Source organism: Taeniopygia guttata, chromosome 8 (genome assembly GCF_048771995.1).
Source record: "Taeniopygia guttata chromosome 8, bTaeGut7.mat, whole genome shotgun sequence".
Classification (NCBI taxonomy): domain Eukaryota; kingdom Metazoa; phylum Chordata; class Aves; order Passeriformes; family Estrildidae; genus Taeniopygia; species Taeniopygia guttata.
The window spans coordinates 1,478,790-1,496,183 of record NC_133033.1 but is presented as its reverse complement, the minus strand read 5'-3'; the positions used below and the strand labels follow the sequence as shown (position 1 = coordinate 1,496,183).

General features: G+C 43.6%; 1 protein-coding gene across 2 annotated transcripts in view; it reads left to right on the top strand.

Moving 5' to 3' along the window:
* The window catches only part of LEPR (leptin receptor), a 29,741-nt gene extending 14,655 nt beyond the window's left edge, over positions 1–15,086 (top strand). Inside the window, exons 7-19 of one of the 2 annotated variants that reach the window (XM_030278514.4) lie at positions 428–572; positions 2,657–2,953; positions 3,963–4,077; positions 6,160–6,359; positions 7,931–8,082; positions 8,314–8,473; positions 8,556–8,638; positions 9,237–9,453; positions 10,143–10,325; positions 10,845–10,940; positions 11,320–11,422; positions 12,003–12,078; positions 13,140–15,086. In XM_030278514.4, the coding sequence (XP_030134374.4) occupies positions 428–572; positions 2,657–2,953; positions 3,963–4,077; positions 6,160–6,359; positions 7,931–8,082; positions 8,314–8,473; positions 8,556–8,638; positions 9,237–9,453; positions 10,143–10,325; positions 10,845–10,940; positions 11,320–11,422; positions 12,003–12,078; positions 13,140–13,907 (2,595 nt within the window). In that variant the 3' untranslated portion in view covers positions 13,908–15,086. 2 annotated transcript variants of the gene reach the window in all.
* The last annotated feature ends 2,308 nt before the right edge of the window (positions 15,087–17,394 follow it).

Below are 17,394 nucleotides of genomic sequence, written 5' to 3'. Positions count from 1 at the left end.
CAGTGTTTAATATTTATAAGTTTTAGTATAAATATGTTTTTTTTTTTTTTCTGTTCCTACCATGCAAATGGCTCTGGAATAACAAGCAGCTGTTAATTTGCAATCCATAATGAAACAACTTGTTTTCCACAGAGTTATACAACTTCCACCAGTCTCAAATTGACAGTAAATTTAAAGAAAGAAAGATTTTTAATCCAGCTGGCTACCTAAAACCAGAAAATATTTGTGTAGAAGATGAGGACGATATCTCCTGTCACTTTAGGAACAAATTGATTTACTCAGCACTCCCATCCTTCTCAAAAACTGAGTTGAAAGAGAAGGCATGGAAGGGAATTCGGGGAATTCTGACTCCATACAATTTATTTATGTTCCTTCTGTGTTTTCCTGTTTCATTTTACAACAATAATGGATTTGGACAATCCAACAGATGCTTCAGGTTGCCCTGGAAAGCTCCGTGGCCATGGACAATGCCCTGCTGGACTCGCCATCCTCAGTGCAAGTGAGGAGCAGGAATCTCCATGGTCCAGGCTTCTGGAGTGACTGGAGCACACCCTACAACCTCACTTTGGGAGGTAGGACACCTGCAGGGTTTTGGGATAAAGCTGATTTTCCTGCTGCTTTTGTGGATTTTGTGTTGGAAATGGAATTGGGGTGAAAAATCCTGTGGAAGCTTTTCCTGTCTGAGGCTCAGCTCTCTCCCTGTGCCAGGCTGGCACTGGGAATTCTGGAGAGCACACCTCTGGGGCTGGCACTCCCTCAGCTCAGCCCAGACCCACAAAAAGCTCTTTTCCTCTGAGCTTTTCCATTTCCAACTCCAGCTGGCAGCCCTGAACCTCCCCTCAGTTCAGGATTTTTCTCCTGATGCTTTCTCTCACTTCTGGTTTTGGTTCTGCAGCTGAATTACAGGCCCAGAGCAGAATCAAATGTGCTTTTTGTGCAGTCCAACCTGGTTTGTAATGCTGAGCCCTGTGCAAAACCGACTTTCTGATTATTTGGTTGTATTTTTCCATGCTCTGCTCAGAATTCCCTGGGAATATTTTGGTCTGTGCTGCCACAGGAATTCTCTGAACTCTTTATATAGGTACCTGCAGCAAAGAAAGAACTAAACCTTGGAAAAAGAGCTTTTTTCCTAATAAAACCTGAAACAACAGATTATAAATCTGCTTTACTGCCTGCAAAAGGGAAATTTGGGGGAAATCCTAAAAATCTCTGCCTGGTTCCTCAGTAGGGGAAGCAAACCTGACCTTTAAAGGATTTAATGCTGGTTTTGGGGTGTTCTTTGCAAACAGCTCCACCTCTATCTTCCCTGAATTCCTCAGTGATGGGGGCTGAGTTTAAACTTCTTTAAATCCTTAGAAAATTCAGTGTATTTGAGCCTGCAGTTCACAATTAGCTGTAAATTGCAGTGTAAAACCAGTTTTTGGGACTTCAGTCTCCTGCTGACTATAGGAGGAGGAGGAACAGCAACTCCTAGAAAGATGGGTTAATTTTATTTTGTTCCCCTTGTGTTGCTTGCGCTGCCCCCTCCAGAGGTTTTCTGCTCTTTTAATTCAGAATTGTCTGGGGATATTAAAGATTATTTAAATCAGAGTTCAGAAATTTCAGATATGGAGGGAGACAGTCCAAGGCTCATTTCTGCTCCTGTTCATAGTGATTAAGTAGGAAAGTTAAAAATACAACTGGATAATAATAATAGTAGTAATAACATTTATGATATTCTTTTAACAAATGCTTTTCCTTTTTTTGGTTCAATTTCTAGTCTCAATGGATTTTTTTTCTCCATTTTTTCCTTTTGTGTAGCCTGGGGAATATTAAAGATTATTTTAATCAGAGCTTAGAAACTTCAGGTTTGGAGGAAGACAGTCCAAAGCTCATTTCTGCATCTGTAGTAGTAGTAGTAGTAATAGTAGTAGTAATAATAATAATAACAACAATAAATAGTTTATTATTGTTTTAATTATTATATAATTATTATTGTTACAATATTATTAAAATATAGACTATTATAATATTATAATGACAGGAGTATAATATATAATAAGATTATATATTATATTATATTATATTATATTATATTATATTATATTATATTATATTATATTATATTATATTATATTATATTATATTATATTATATTATATTATATTATATTATATTATATTATATTATATTATATTATATTATATTATATTATATTATATTATATTATATTATATTATATTATATTATATGCTATGTTATATAATATTATATAATCCATAATGTAATTATATAGAATATTATAATATTCTATATGATATAATGTATAATCTTTTATCATACACAATATAGTAATATTCTATTATTCTATATATGATGTAATATATATTATACAATAATATATAATATATATAATAATATATAATATATAATATATATTATATAATATATATTATATATTATATATAATGTATCTATTATTATATATAATATCTATAATATCTAATATTGTTTTTTATTATGATTGTGATTATTATTATTATATTATGATTGTGATGATGATGATGATGATTATTCTTATTAAACTATTGTTGCCAGTTATTATTTTATTGACAAATGCTTTTCCATTTTTTGGTTCAGTTTCAACCCTGACTGGGTTTTCCCCCTTTTCCTGCAGCTCCAGTGCTGTACTTCCCTGCCCGGAGCCTGAGCAGCGCCGGCTCCAACATCTCCTTCCTGTGCCTGTACAGGAACCACACGCAGGCCGTGGCGGCCCGGGAGCTGGTCTGGTGGCTGAACCTGGCAGAGCAAATCCCAGCCAGCCAATATTCCCTGGAGAGCAGCCGTGTCAGCAAGGTCACCCTCTTCAACCTGAGAGCCACCCAGCCCAGGGGGGGCTTCTTCTACAATGCTCTGTACTGCTGCCACCAGAGCGGGGAGTGTCACCACAGATACGCTGAGTTCTACGTCGTAGGTGAGCTCCCAGGGCATTTTCTATTCTCCTCCTTCCCCTTTTGGGGCATTTTCACAACAAGGATGGAATATGCCCATTTAAAATCCATTTATTGCCCTTGTTTTTTTTATTTTTGGGCTTTTTTTGGTGTTTTTTTGTGGTTTTGTTTGTTTGTTGTGGTTTTCTTTTTTGTTTTCTGTTTTTTTTTTTTTTTTGGTTTTTTTTGTGGTTTTGGGTTTTTTTTGTTTCATTTTGTATTTGACACGTAGGGAATTCTCAGAACTTCGAGTTTGTAAGTTAAAGGTCAGATTGAAACACAAGATTTGATTTGAGGCTTCGGAAAAAGCTTCTAAACTTAAGTGCTGGAAGCAAGATTGTGGGTTTATAGTTTGAAGAAAAGACACGTTAAGTAAAGGAAAGTTTTGAGTTTTATAGTTTAAGATATAGAAAAAATAAAAGTATTTATAAAGGTAAAAAGGTTAAAGCTTAGGATTAAACACAAGATTTGGTTTAAGGCTTTGGAAAAAGCTTCTAAACTTAAGTGTTAGAAGCAAGGATGTGGATTTATAGTTTAAAGACATTAAGTAACGGAAAGTTTAGAGCTTTAGAGTTTAAGGTATAGAAAAAATATAAATAGTTATAAAGGTAAATAAGAAATTTACAGTGCAGTACAGTAAGTTTGTGTGTAATAATATGATTAGTTATGAAAGCTTACACTGTAGCATGTCTGTAAGACAAAATATTTGAAGATTTAGTCATAAACATAAATATTTTTGTTAGTAGTGTTTTATTAGTCAATAACTCCTTAAAAAGTCTTTTAACTAAGAGACTTTTTGTGACTTTTAAAACTATGTTGTAAAGATGTGAGCTGAACTCACTTTTCTTGCTTATGTAGAAGATAAAACAATAAACCACATCATCAAAAACAATTCAAAAGTCCCATCTCAAATGATTTCAAAAATTCCTCACAGTTTTGTTTTGTAGCAATTATTGTGTCTTATTAATTAAGCTTTTCATGTTTTTTAATTAGACATGGATTTTAATATCTCCTGTGAGACTGATGGATACCTGACTAAAATGACTTGCAGGTGGTCTGCAAACCCAACCACCTTGCTCCTGGGGAGTCTGCAGTTAAGATATCACAGGTATGGATGGAGTTTTAATTCTCTTTTTGTGTTTGGAAAGCATTGCTCAAAATATATTTGTGTCAAAGAATTCTGGAGAAATGTAGTTACAGAATTAGCAGATTCTTTATTCTGTGTGCAGGAAGGGAACCAGAGATACCTCAGCATGTAACAGATCTTATTTATAGGGTTTTTCAGCATTTTTCAACCTGTTTGGGAGCCAGTTCTCTTCAAGAAGATTTCTTGGATCAGTTAAAAAAATATTCCAGTTGCTCCTTCCTACAAATTGTAAGGAAATAAGGAAAAAGCCCATTCCCAGTGGGAATGTCTGGCCTGGGGGAGCTGAAGAATCCCTTTTCTTGGAGCCTCTCAGATCCTGACAGCTCCATCTGATCTGAATTTAACTCTGCTCTGAGTCTGAGATGGGACTTGAGACCCCCTGAGGCCTCCACTCAGTCTTTGATTTTTCTATAATTCTGTATTTTTTTTTTTCTACGTACACACAGGTAAAAATAGAGGTGGGAAAAACTCTTGCTTGGAGGGAATGTTGCTTTGTGAAGGCAGCAGCGTGGACTGCAGCAATTCCCAGAATCCCAGGATCCCAGACTGGTTTGGGTTGGGAGGGACCTCAAAGTTCATCCCATTCCTCTCCTGATATGTTGAGTTTGAGGGTTTCCACTCAGACAGACAGACAGACAGCTCTTCCGGTGGCAAAAAATCCACAATTTTACTGCTCTGCTGGGCTGGAGATGCAGATGTTTGGCAAACAGCTCCCAACAGCTCTGAGGGCCTAATCCTTTGGAAAGCCAGCCTGTCTTCTCTGGTGGAATTCTGAATGATCCTGGTGCCCAGGTGAATATTTCCCAGGGTTTTGTGGACTGAAGGATTAACTGGAATGCTGGAAGGTTCAAGTGGAGGCTTTTGGGGCAGGATTAATGCCTGGCTGAGTGCTGAGGTAGCTTTTGTTTACTGTGCCTTCACAAATATGAATCTAACGAGTGCACTGCTGGGCAGGGAGCTGGGAATGAACCCCATGCTGCTCATTGTGGCTTTTATTCACTCTTCCTCACTGTTCAGGTTTAGCTAAAAATGTAATTTTCTAGTAGGAGGTGATAATGTGGAGATTTGTTCATGTTCCTGCAAGATCAAACAGTGACATTACCACTGCCTGCAAATCCTTCCCAGATGCTGTTGATCCTTGTTTTTGTTCTGGTTTTTGTGGTTATTTGTTCGGAGTCAGACCTGAAAGAGGAAAATGCAATAAAATTCCTGCTGCTGTTCCCTTCAGGAGCTGGAGTGCAGCACTGCTGTGCTGGTGCTCTGGCTGTGGGGTTCTGTTTTGCTTGGGTTGTTCCTACATCTTCCTCTGCAGGCAGTGCTGCCAGGAGAAACAGCTCCAGAGGGATCATCCTGTGGGAGCAGGGAATGCTCCAATCCCAACCTCCAGAGCACCAGGCACCGCTTTAATCCTGGGGCCACGAGGAGGAAACTACAACCCAGTGTAACTCTGGTGGTTTCTCTGAGTAACTCACACCCCCTCCGGCCCCTCTCCTCACAGGTCTGAGGAGAAAACTGAAAAATTCCCTCTCCAAGGATTTATCCAGTTCCATTCCACCCAGAATCCAGGGCTCCTCTCTTCTGTTGCCAGCTGTGGTAACTGGACATGGGGTTTTTAATCCACAGTTGATGTTTTTTTGGGATTTCCATCTCCTGGAGACCTCACTGGGTCTCTGTGCCAGCTTCCCCCTGGTTGCCAGTTGGGATTTTGGAAGTCATTCCTGACTGGAATCAATTCTTGGCAGATTTGCCTTGATGCGTTCATTGCCAATCCCTACAATCCCACAACTGATGAGGATTTGGAGCTGCCTCCTCTTGTTGTACCTGCTGCTTTTGTTGTTTGTCCTGCTTTTTCCAGAGCCAAAGCCTTGAGGAGTGACACTGAAATGTTTTTTTATCCCTTCAGTGCAGATCCAGGTTCAAGATCCAAATAATCCTCAAAACCCCAGGATGTTTGCAGTGCCACCATTCTTTTTATTTCCCTCCAGATTTACACTTGCAATGTATCAACTGAATGTGCTTTGGGTTTTTTTCCCCTCTTTTAAGGAGTCAGATTTATTGCTCTGACTTTCCAAGCCCATCTCCAAACTCAGAGGTGAAAGAATGCCATTTGCAGAGGAACCATTCCTACGAGTGCACATTCCAGCCCATCTTCCTGTTATCTGGATATACCCTGTGGATAGAGTTCAAACACTTCCTGGGAACCCTGCAATCCTCCCCAACTTGTGTCATCCCAGCAGATGTGGGTAGGTCAAGATCCATGAATCTCTCTTCCCTTCTGCCCCTGGATTTTTAAATGGTGTAGGGAAAGAATTTCTCCAACGGTTTTCAATAAAAACATAAGAATTTTGATATTATCTTAAAGAAAAATTTGGTTTAAATGTTACTTCCATACAGGATTTTAAATTAAACATCCACTTCTGCCTGTTATTCCCTTTACAGAAAATGCAAGCGTTATATTGCAAAATGAAGCTCATTTTAAAGGTTTTGGTTATTTAATTTTTCCAATTGATTTGTCTTCAATTATTTCATTTATACTCCATTATTATTATTATTATTGTAGTAGTAGTATTTACACAGTGTATTATTTACACAGTTATAAATCCATTTAAAATCATGGGGTGTGTCCCTGCTCTTCCATGCTGCTGCAACACTTTGTGACACGCAGAGCACTGAAATTTGGATAAAAACAAGAGGCACAAGCAGTTTTTAAGTGTTTTAAAAACTCCAAAATGTGCAAATCACCTTTTCTTATCTGCTCTGTGACAGAGAATCCACTGGGTGTTTTTTGGAAACAAATATGAATGAGAGCAAACAAGGCAACTGGACCCCAGAGGTGCTACATGAAATAAATTCCATTTATATAATTATGAAATTAATTAAGAGTTATATAGTTATGATATAAATTCATGTTATATAATTATGAAATAAATTTGAATTACGTAGTTATGAAATAAATTAGTGTTGTATATTTATAAAGTGCATTTGTTATGTGGTGACAATGGATGGAATTATTTATCCCAGATGCAGGGTGCTCTATATTGTAGTAAAGCAAAACAAACCTGTTCCACCACCATCCAAAATAAAAAAAAATTACTTTTTTTGTTGCTCTTTTCTCCTTGTTCACATCAGATTATCCAAAATAAGTTTAATTCCATTTGGCTTGATTAACAAACAAGGGTTTTGGGATATTCCTGTTCTGGAGCAGCTGGATTTGGGGGGAATTTCCAATTAATAAAATAAAAACATTTCCATCAATCACTGCACAATGTCTGTCCCCAGCCTTTACAGGAGCTGCTGCTTTCTGCAGGGGTGATCCCATTGAAATAATGGACTCATGGAATTGCTAAGTTGGAAAAGCCCCTGGAGAGCATGGAATCCAACCACTCCCAGGTGCCAAGGCCACCACTGCCCTGTCCCCAGGTGCCACATCCACAGGGCTTTTAAATCCCTGCAGGAATGGGGACCCAGCACTGCCCTGAGCAGCTGTTCCCATGCCTGACCACCCTTCCCATGGAGAAACTTTCCCAAATATCCAACCTAAACCTCAACATTTATTGCCAGACTCTGTCTTTCGTTCTTGATCCCAGGGCAGGTAGTAAGTGCCAGCACAAAATAACCTGCTGTGCTTTAAATGAAAATGCAATACCTGGAAACATTCCCGTGGATTCTGTGTTTCCAGTCCTGCTTTCCCTTGAATAGCAGAGGCCGTGTGTTCCCCACCACCCTCAGGACAAGGAGAAGCCATCCATGGTTTGATTTATTGGGAAGCTCAGTGCAGACTTTGCAGTCATTTGTTCATTTTTCCATTTTCCAGTGAAGCCTCTGCCCCCTTCCAACGTGGGAGCAGAGCTCACCAGGAACACGGGGCTGCTGAACGTCAGCTGGACCCAGCCTGTCTTTGCCAGCAGGGATCTGACATTCCAGATCCGCTGGAATTCAGGGAGCAGGGAGGACATTCCATGGCAGGTACTGTCTGTTCCATCTGGCCTGGAGCAGGGCTCATTGCACTGCTGTAGTGTGGAGCTGCTTTTCATGGGATTTATCCCTCCTTTTACGGGGGAAATCACAAAATGCAAAAGCATTTGCAGTGTCCGCAGAGGAATATTCCTCACGGGATTCATTTTCAGGAATTATGACTCCGAGAGCTGCCTGAACATCTCTCTGTCCTCACTGTGACTTTTTTCCCTTCTCTCCCAGCTCTATGAAGTCCCAAACCCTGCGGGCAGCTGGGCTGTGATCCCAGTGGAGCAGCTTTGTGTGCAGTACGTGGTGCAGGTGCGCTGCAGGGAGCTGGATGGATCCGGCTACTGGAGCGACTGGAGCAGAGCAGCCCAAACCCTCATCCAGGACATCAGAGGTTTGTGCTTCCAGGGACATCCTGGGCATTGGGACTTGCCACACTCAGCTGTGACTGGCCTTCCCAAATTGTTGTTTTGCAGCTCCCTTGCAAGGCCCGGAATTCTGGAGGATCGTTTCTGAGGATCCAGCAAGGAAGCAGAGGAATGTTACACTCCTCTGGAAGGTGGGAGCAGCTGCATTTGGGGCTTTCCCTTTGATCCTAAAACCAGGTGGGATTGCCAGAAGGGGAGGCTAACAGGCACATGAGGCTCGTGGGAATTGGGATTTGCCTTTTTCTGTGCTCCTGACAGTTGCTTGGCTCATCCTAGAGGCAAGAGGTGAATCCTGGTGGGAATTCTGGGGTAAAATGCGAGATGGCTTTGCCTTCTTTGCCTTAAAATGTTAATGTAGGACATGAAAAATTTCCTCAGTGCCCATTCCTGTTTGCTCATGTGCTGCTCTGGGGTTTGAACCCTGAAAAATGTGTAAAACAGGGAATTGCTGTGGGAATCTGAAAGTTTGGCTTTCCTTATCCTTCACTTCCCTTTGCTGGGAAGAGAGAGGGAATGAGAGTCAATTCTCAGAGAGGGAAATAAAGCCTTTAAAAGGACTCCAGTTCTTGGCTAAAAAAACAGGAGCCAGGACCATTCTGGGTAATGTTTTATTATTTATATCTTATTATTGGGTCTTGTTTCCTTAAAATTGGAACTGCCTAGACAAGCTTTGCTCTGGGAATCAAGGACAGAATTCAGGAATTAATGCCCATGAATTAATTGCTGCAGCCCCTGACGCAGAATCACTCGTTGTGCAGTGTGAGCAGATACATCATAAAGCACCAGACCCCAGGGAACACCTCCTGGGAGGAGTTTGTGGATCATGGCACCAGCTGGACTTTCCCATGGATGGAGCCAACCCACACCGTCACCATCTTAGCCATGAATTCAGTTGGAATTTCTGCAATTAATTCTAATTTAACTCTATCCCAGCAAATGAGCACAGGTAAGAGCAGCAGTGAGTGGGATGTGGGAAATGCCAGGAATCCTGGTGATGTTCATAGGGAAAGCTTTCTTTGGGGAAAAAATTCCCTCTATTGGAATAAGGAATGTTTTATGGGGATACATTCAGCACCAACAGAGCTGTTGGAAAGCTGAGATTTCCTTCATGAAAATCCTGTGATTTTTAGGTTGGGAAAAAAGTTGTCACTGGGCTGTCTTCATTAATTAAATACAAAGTAATTAATCAAAGGAAAACAAAATCCTGCTGGAGAAGTGATCTTTCATCTCCTTTGTTTTGGGAACACCCAACGTTCCTGCTGGGGAATGTTTTGTTGTCTCCAAAATGAAATGTGGTCGTGTTTTTGGCTGCCAGGGTACAGAGTCCTCAGACTTCCTGAGCAGAAATTCCTGGATTTGGCTGCACTCTGCTTAATTTATTCCCGAGAATTCAGGAGTATTTAATGTTTTGGTTAAGGAATTGCAGGTGAGAATTGAGATATTTGATGCCTGTAAGAAACTTGATCTGTTTATACTTGGTACTGGTTTAGTGTAACCCAAATTTTTGGTGGCTTGAAGAAGAAAATCTCTCTGCTGGTGTGGGTTTATTATACAAAAGACAATTAAAGTGATAAAGTGGTGACACTTTAGCAGTTTATGGGATGTGGATCCGAGGTGCTTTCCCTGTTTCCCCAGTGGATGCTGTGCAATCCCTGAGTGCTTACCTGGTGAACAGCACCTGTGTGGTTGTGGTTTGGAGTCTCTCCCCCCAAATCCCTGGGATAAAATCCTTCGTGATTGAGTGGAGGAACCTGAACAGAGAGGAGCAGATGAAATGGCTGCGAGTTCCTCCAAATCTCAGGAAGTATTTCATTTATGGTGAGTGTGTGCTTGAAAATATAATTAATGCTGTTAATTGGTGTGGAACAGAAAAATGTGGCATTTCTGAGCTCTGATCCCTTTTCCCCCTTCCCTGTTTCTAATCACTTTTATTGACCAATAAACCAAATTTTGATGCTCATTAGAGGATTGCCTGTTGCATTAATAATCAGTTTAAGCTCTGGAGCGAGTTCATTTTGTGGTAACACAATAAAATTAGTTCTGGAATATTGAACACACCAGCTAATTATTCAAATGAATATCTGCATTTCCTTTGCATTTTGACTTTACTCCTGGAAATTATCACAGTAGCTCCATTAGGTGCTCATTCCATGACAGAATAATGCTGGATTAATAGCCTGAATCCTGGGATTTTGCAGTAGGGATCTGTAAAAGATGGATCCGTTATTGCCCTCTCTGGGCTGATCTGAGCTCTGCTCTGTGCCCAGAGCCTCTGTGGAGGGAATTGTTTAAAAACTGGATGACAGTGGATTCCAAAGGCTGATTTCCCCTTTGCAGATCACTTTATCCTGATTGAGAAGTACCAGTTCAGCCTCTACCCTGTGTTTGCTGGAGGTGTTGGCAAAGCCAGAGCCACGGATCAGTTTGCCAAAGGTGACTGACAGGAGCTTCTCCCCTGTTTTTTTATGAAGTAAAAGTGACTTTTAAGTGTAAAATCTCTGTCTTATCTGAAAAAAAAAAAAAAAAAAGTGGTAATAAAGTCACTGTAATGTACCTACAAACAGTGAACAGCTTTAATTTGAAAACCCTCTGTGGGCTGAGCTGAGTGAGGGATTAAACTCCTATTTAAATAATTCCTTTTTGCCTGTTTATTCCCAAGGGAAATGTTTGTCCATGTGCAATAAAACTGTTGCCCAAGGTTATTTCCCCATCTAAGCTGTTGTTTCTACTGTTTGTTATTTCCCTGTTGCCAACTATTTACTCCCAGACAAATCACTTTGCTGCATTAATAACTGAACTCCTTTATTTCCAGGGGGATTTGAAACTGGGAATACTGGCAGCCTCCACGTGGTTCTGCCCATTGTGTTTTCCACCTCAGTTCTGCTGCTGGGAGCATTGCTGGTTTCACACCAAAGGTACCTTGTTCCTTGTTATCCAAAATCCAGGTGCTGCAGCTGCACTGGTGCCACTCTGCTGAACTGGTGGCACAGAATCCCAGACTGGTTTGGGTTGGGAGGGACCTTAAATCCCATCCAGGGCCACCCCAGGGACACCTCTCACTGTCCCAGGCTGGTCCCAGCCCCAGTGTCCAGCCTGGCCTTGGGCACTGCCAAGGATCCAGGGGCAGCCACAGCTGCTCTGGGAATTCTATTCCAGGGACTGCCCACCCTCACAGCCAGGAATTCCTTCCCCATATCCTATCCAAATCCCCCTTTTCCAGCTCACAGCCATTCCCTGTGTCCTGTCCCTCCGTCCTTTGTCCCCAGTCCCTCTCCAGCTCTCCTGGAGCTCCTTCAGGCCCTGTGGCTTGTGACCATTCAGCACAGTACCTTTATATTTTCCCTTTATATTTTCCCAAACTGCCACCCTGCAATGTCCCTTCTTTATGGTTTGGGTTAAATTTGGGCCATTTCTCTGTGGAGAAAGGAAATGGCAGAGATCCCTTCCCTGCACAGTGGGAACAGCACCAACTCCAGCATTTCCCTGACATTTCAGGATGAAGAAGCTGCTCTGGGAGGATGTTCCCAACCCCAAGAACTGCTCGTGGGCACAAGGAGTTAATTTCCAGCAGGTTTGTATTTCCCTGGGGCTGCTGCTCCCTCCACCCTGGGCTGTTGTTCCAGCTCTGTCTCCAGTGGAAATCCAACCCTGTTCACCCCTCTGGCTCCATCCAGAGGTTCCCATTTCCCAGGCTGCTGGATTAGGCATTGGACGTGATAAATATCTGCTTTTAATGATAAACTGTTAAATAATAAACTGAGAAATACCAGCTTTTAATAGGAACAGATGGTGGCCCTTGCCAAAACAGCCCTGGCCTTGGCTGGGAGGGGTTTAATCTGTGTTTGCTGTGGTGTCCATGGAGAGGGGAAGGGACACAAGCATCTCCTGTAGGGATAAACCACATGCATGAGTTAAAAAAAAAAAAAAAAGTTATTTTCATTGTTTAAAAGCCCCCTGTTCATTTTGATGTTGGAAGGTGATGGATTTGTATGGGAAAATCCCAAATTCAGGGCTCAGTTGTCACCAACAGCGAGTCTGGACTGAGTAGAGCCCAGGAGTTTTACTCTTTGCCCTAATTTCCCACTACTCCGAGTGTTTTGATATTTTCCTCATTATTTTGGCAGCTTCTTTGCTGTAAAACATGGTTTGTTAATCCACAGAAAACCTAGGTTTATCTGCTTTGTCCTGAATTCATTAGGAAAAACAAGGGAATTTTCCTTTGGAGCTCTTATGCTGCTGTCAGTTCATCCTGGTGGATAATTTACATGTGCATTTATAAGGAGTAGCAAATCCTGCATTTCTCCCAAATAGAGGAGTTAAAGCATGCAGCTGGTACTCAGGTGGGAATGCTCCAAAAATCCTATGGAAAGGCTGAATTTGACCTGGATAATCCAATCCCAGCAGGGAAAGTTCCTTCAGCTGGTGTATCAATGGTAAATCTGTCAAGGAAATTTTGTCATAGAGGATTTTCAACTATAAAGTCTTCAAAAACAATGTGTGAACTCGATGTGGCAAAACTCCAGGCTCCTGGGAACGACCTTTGGTGTCAGATGCTGCGATCCATAAAACCTGGAGAGTGAAATAAAGCTGTTCCATAATAAATGAGCATTAAAAACCCCTCTTTTCTTCCAGCCTGAAACTCTGGAGCATCTCTTTGCCAAGCACCCCGAGCCAGTGTCATGTGAGCCACTTCTCCTGGAGGCAGAGATGGTGCTGGAAGACATCAGCATCACCAAAACCTTGGGAAAAGAAGAGCCAGGGGATTTTTTAGGCATTGACTCCACATCTCCAGCCCCCCAGGACTCGGAATGGGACTCTGCCTGCTCCAGCAGCCACTTCCAGAGCAGCAGCTCCTGCAGGAGCTGCCAGGAGGGAGAAGCCCCAGCTGAGGGTGACCTCAGATACGCCACTGTCCTCAGCAGCTGCACACCCAGCGGGCTGTGCCGGCGGAAACCCGGCCCCAGGAGGTGTTGGGACAGCTGCTGCTTCCTGGGGGAGCATCCCAGAGTTGTGGGTGCCTTCTCCAGCAGTGCCTGGGAGGTTGGGAGCGGGGCACTGCTGGTGCTCCCTGCCTCCCAGCCCAGCAGGGCTCTGTCCCTGGTGTCCTCAGAGGGGTTCTCGGAGCCTTCGGACGAGGCTTTCCCAGGCAGCGCCCAGCAGAGCCTGTGCTACCTGGGGATAACAGCCCTGGAAAGGGGACACAGGGACGTTCTCCTGACAGACAGCTCCAGGGGCACATGTCAGCCCCAGAGCAGGGATCTGCTCACGGAGGGGGAGCTCCTCCAGCACATCCCAAGCAGCGTCAAGGAGCTCATCCTCAGGCCTAAAGGCACCGTTCCCTATGTTCCACAGTTCCGCGTGGCTGCAGCCAAAGGGCAGGAGGCCACGGAGAAAAAGTGACAGAATCGCCCCAAAATTTGACACTCCTGAAGTTTTTCCAGGTGTTGATGCATTCCCCCATTTTCCCTCTCTTGATTTACCAAGCTTGTTCTGGTTTTGGGCTTCACCTGGAGCCCCCAAGGGTGAGAGAGCTGATCCATGGCCTGAAATATTTCTGAGGGAGAAAAGCTGGAATGTGCCATTTCCCTGGGGACGATTTGTGACATCGAGTCAGCCTGGATGTGGCTGGAAGGAATGGATCAAGGAGTGAAAGGCTGAGGGTTCTGCAGGAAGAGGAAGAAAATCCAGATTCCTGTGTCTCCATTAATTGGATAAAATGATGTATTTAAAGTATCCACATTTTATTGTTGAACACAAGATTCCAAATGGTGCAGATTTATACTGACGTCTCTTCCCAAACTCTTTCCTAAGCTTCCATGGGAGAAAAGACAGGAATTGGATCCAGAGACCTTGTATTTTTGATTTTGGGGGATCCAACCTGTCTGTATGGCCTTGGAGAAGTCACTTTGTTTCTACAACCCTGCCAGGAAGCCTCAGGTGGGAGTAAAGCAGATCTGCATTTTCTGGGAGAAGCAGGGAAACAAACCCACACCTATTTTAAAGCCAAAGCTATTTTTTTCATTTTATTTCATAGTTCATAAATATTTTTCTACACCTGCCTTTTCAGAGAACTATTTTGAGGAGTGAAGGAGGATGAATTTATTGTGTGTTCCAAAGAATGTATTTCTGTCAGACTTCAGAGAGACAAAACCAAAAAGGCAAAACCAACACTGAAAACCAAAGCAGGGGTGAATTTAAACCCAGCTTAACACAAAACCCCACTGCTGGTTTTTGTTAAGCTGCTGACCTGGCTCTTATGGGGCTCTTTGATGCTGGATGTGACAGAGATCTGATGTTCTGGTTTCCAAAATCTTGTGTGGGGTGAGGAATTGAAACTTGTTTTGTGTTAGGAACCGGGACTTGTCACTGTGGTTGCAGAGAAACCTGCAGGCTCCTGTGGCATTCCAGGCTAAAGCTGTGAGATGGTGCTGGAGTTAGGATTCGCTTCCTCCTGCTGGGAAGGGAGAGCCCAGTTCTCTGGAGAATGGAATGATCCTTTCATGGAAGTGTCCAGAAAAATTATTTGGTTGTGTTTGAAGATCATCTTTCTCCAGAAATAAAAAGCTGATGTTGATTTGAGCCTGCCCAGTCCTTTCCCAGTAATTCCACATGAACAGGGGGAGCTTAACAATGGGATGATCAGCTGAGGAACCAGGGAAGGCTTTCCTGGGAAGATGGAAAAATTCAGGAATTAGGAGATGTGCAGGAGGTCTCTGCTGAATGGACACTGGCAGATTCCCAGGTTTCACCCCCTCTGGGAGCCCAGCCTGTCCTCCCACTGCCATCCCATGATCTTCCTAATGGCCAGAGCAGGTGGTGCTCCTCAGGAAAACCCATGGATCTCCTCTGCAAAAATCCTGCAGGAAATACAGCAAATCTGAGCTGCTTCTGCAAAAAGAGATGATTTGGGGTGTGACGAGTGTAGAACCAAGGGATTGGATCCGTTCCTGGGCTGTTCCTGTCCACATCTGCAATCCCAGTGCTCCTGAGGATGCTGCAAATCCAGGTCCTGCCCCACAGCACGGGGCAGGCCACAGCTCCATAAATAATTCCTGAAAGTGGCGTTTCCATCCTGATGGAAGGGACATTCGATCCTGCTCCTCACCTCTCCGTGCTCCCGCAGAAAGCCAAAATCTGCATATCCTGAATGCTCCATCTGCTGCCTCTGGCTCCGGTTACCCCTCGGGCAGCAGCTGCCTCGGGGAGGGAAAACTGGGAGCTGGGGAGAATTTTCCATCATTATTTTCCCCCTCAGCTTCAGCTCAGGTTGTTTCCCACAGCTGAACCTTTCCCAGGCCCTGGGGGATTGCAGCCACCGGAGCAAAATCTTCTTGGCTCATTCCTGGCTGAGCTGGAGATGGGAATGTGCACTGCCCGGGGATTTTGGAAGGTAAGGAGGTTTTTGATGGAGCCACAAGAAGCTCCCACTCGTTCCACAACTGTCCCTGAGAGGGACACAGGTGTCACCCCCGGGAGGGCTGGAAGGGGCTTTGTTCCATGTGAAAATGTGGAGCAGGGAATTGGTGCTCGCTGCCTCTCCCAGGCTCCAGTTCCTTGGCAGGAGAGCTGGGAAAGGAACCAGGAGCAGGGAGAAAATAGGGAACAGGATCATGCCAGGATCTGTGCTGGGGCAAAAATGGGTTTCAAGTGATGATCTTCACTTCCAGTTCTGCTCTGAGGGGTTTTCTCCCCTCCTGGCTCAGTGCCTGGCAGATCCCCCATCCCCTGGGCATGGGGGAGGAGGAAAAAACCTTTGGAATTGCATTTGGGAGCATCCCAAGAGCAGCCACAGGAGTGACCCAGCACAGTTCCTGTTTCCTTCCCAGCGAAAATGTTGCTGCTTCTCCAGAAATGTTCCTGTGCCACAAACAATCCCGAGCCAGTTCCCAGGGAATCTGAGCATTTTGCAGAGAAATGAGATTTTTTGGCCAGGGCCTCACACTCACCAGGAAAGGCTTTTTCAGTTTGAACCAAGCAATTACGGGAACCATGTGCGGCTTCTGAAGTACAAATTAAGATCCTGCAGATTCATTTTGAAGAGCAGTCAGGACTGCAGCTCTTTTATGTAAGAAAATGAATCAAATGTGTCATTTTCCCTTTTCCATGTCACTTGCAGCTACAGTTAAGTTACTTTTTTTTTTTTAATCTGGGATTGATGTTTGAAGCAGCAAAAACTTCCAGTGCCGGGGATTTGGAACTCCATGATCTTTAAGGTGCCTTCCAACCCAGGCCATTCCATGATTCCCTGATTTAAAAGCACAGAAGGGATCAATACATCCTTCAAATCCTTACCCAGGCCATGATTTTGTCATGGACATTGCAGATACTGTGTTCCCTGTTGGAGAAAAGGGAATTAAAATGCATGTTCCCAGTGGGAATTTCTGCAAGAGGAAGGATCCCATTCCTCCAATCTTCCCTCTGCTGGGAAAGCAACTTGTGTCGAGGTTTGAATTACATCTATTTGGGATGTGCATCCAGGTTTTTCACGGGATTTCAGCACCTGCCCCAGTGCCCAGATCCTGCTGTTGGCAAGGACACTGCAGCGCTGGCACACAGCCCCAGCAACACCAAAAGGACCCCAAAACCCCCAAATTCTGTCAGGAACAGCCAAACTCGGAACCCCCAGCATCCTTGTGGTTTGGCAGGTGCCATTGTGCTCGCTAATGATCCCAAACAAAAAACGGGAATTGTCTGTGGGGCCTCTCATTAATTAATGACTCCTCATCAGGAGCTGCTTGTGCCGGGCTCTGAGAACTCTCCCCAGGAAGCTGCAGAACAGCCCTGATGGCTCTGGAATAACGCAGAGTCCTGCTGGGAGGGGATGAAGGGAAAAGCAAGGGATGGAGGAGGGGACAGCCCGGGGGGGTCGGATGCTGATGAAAAGCCG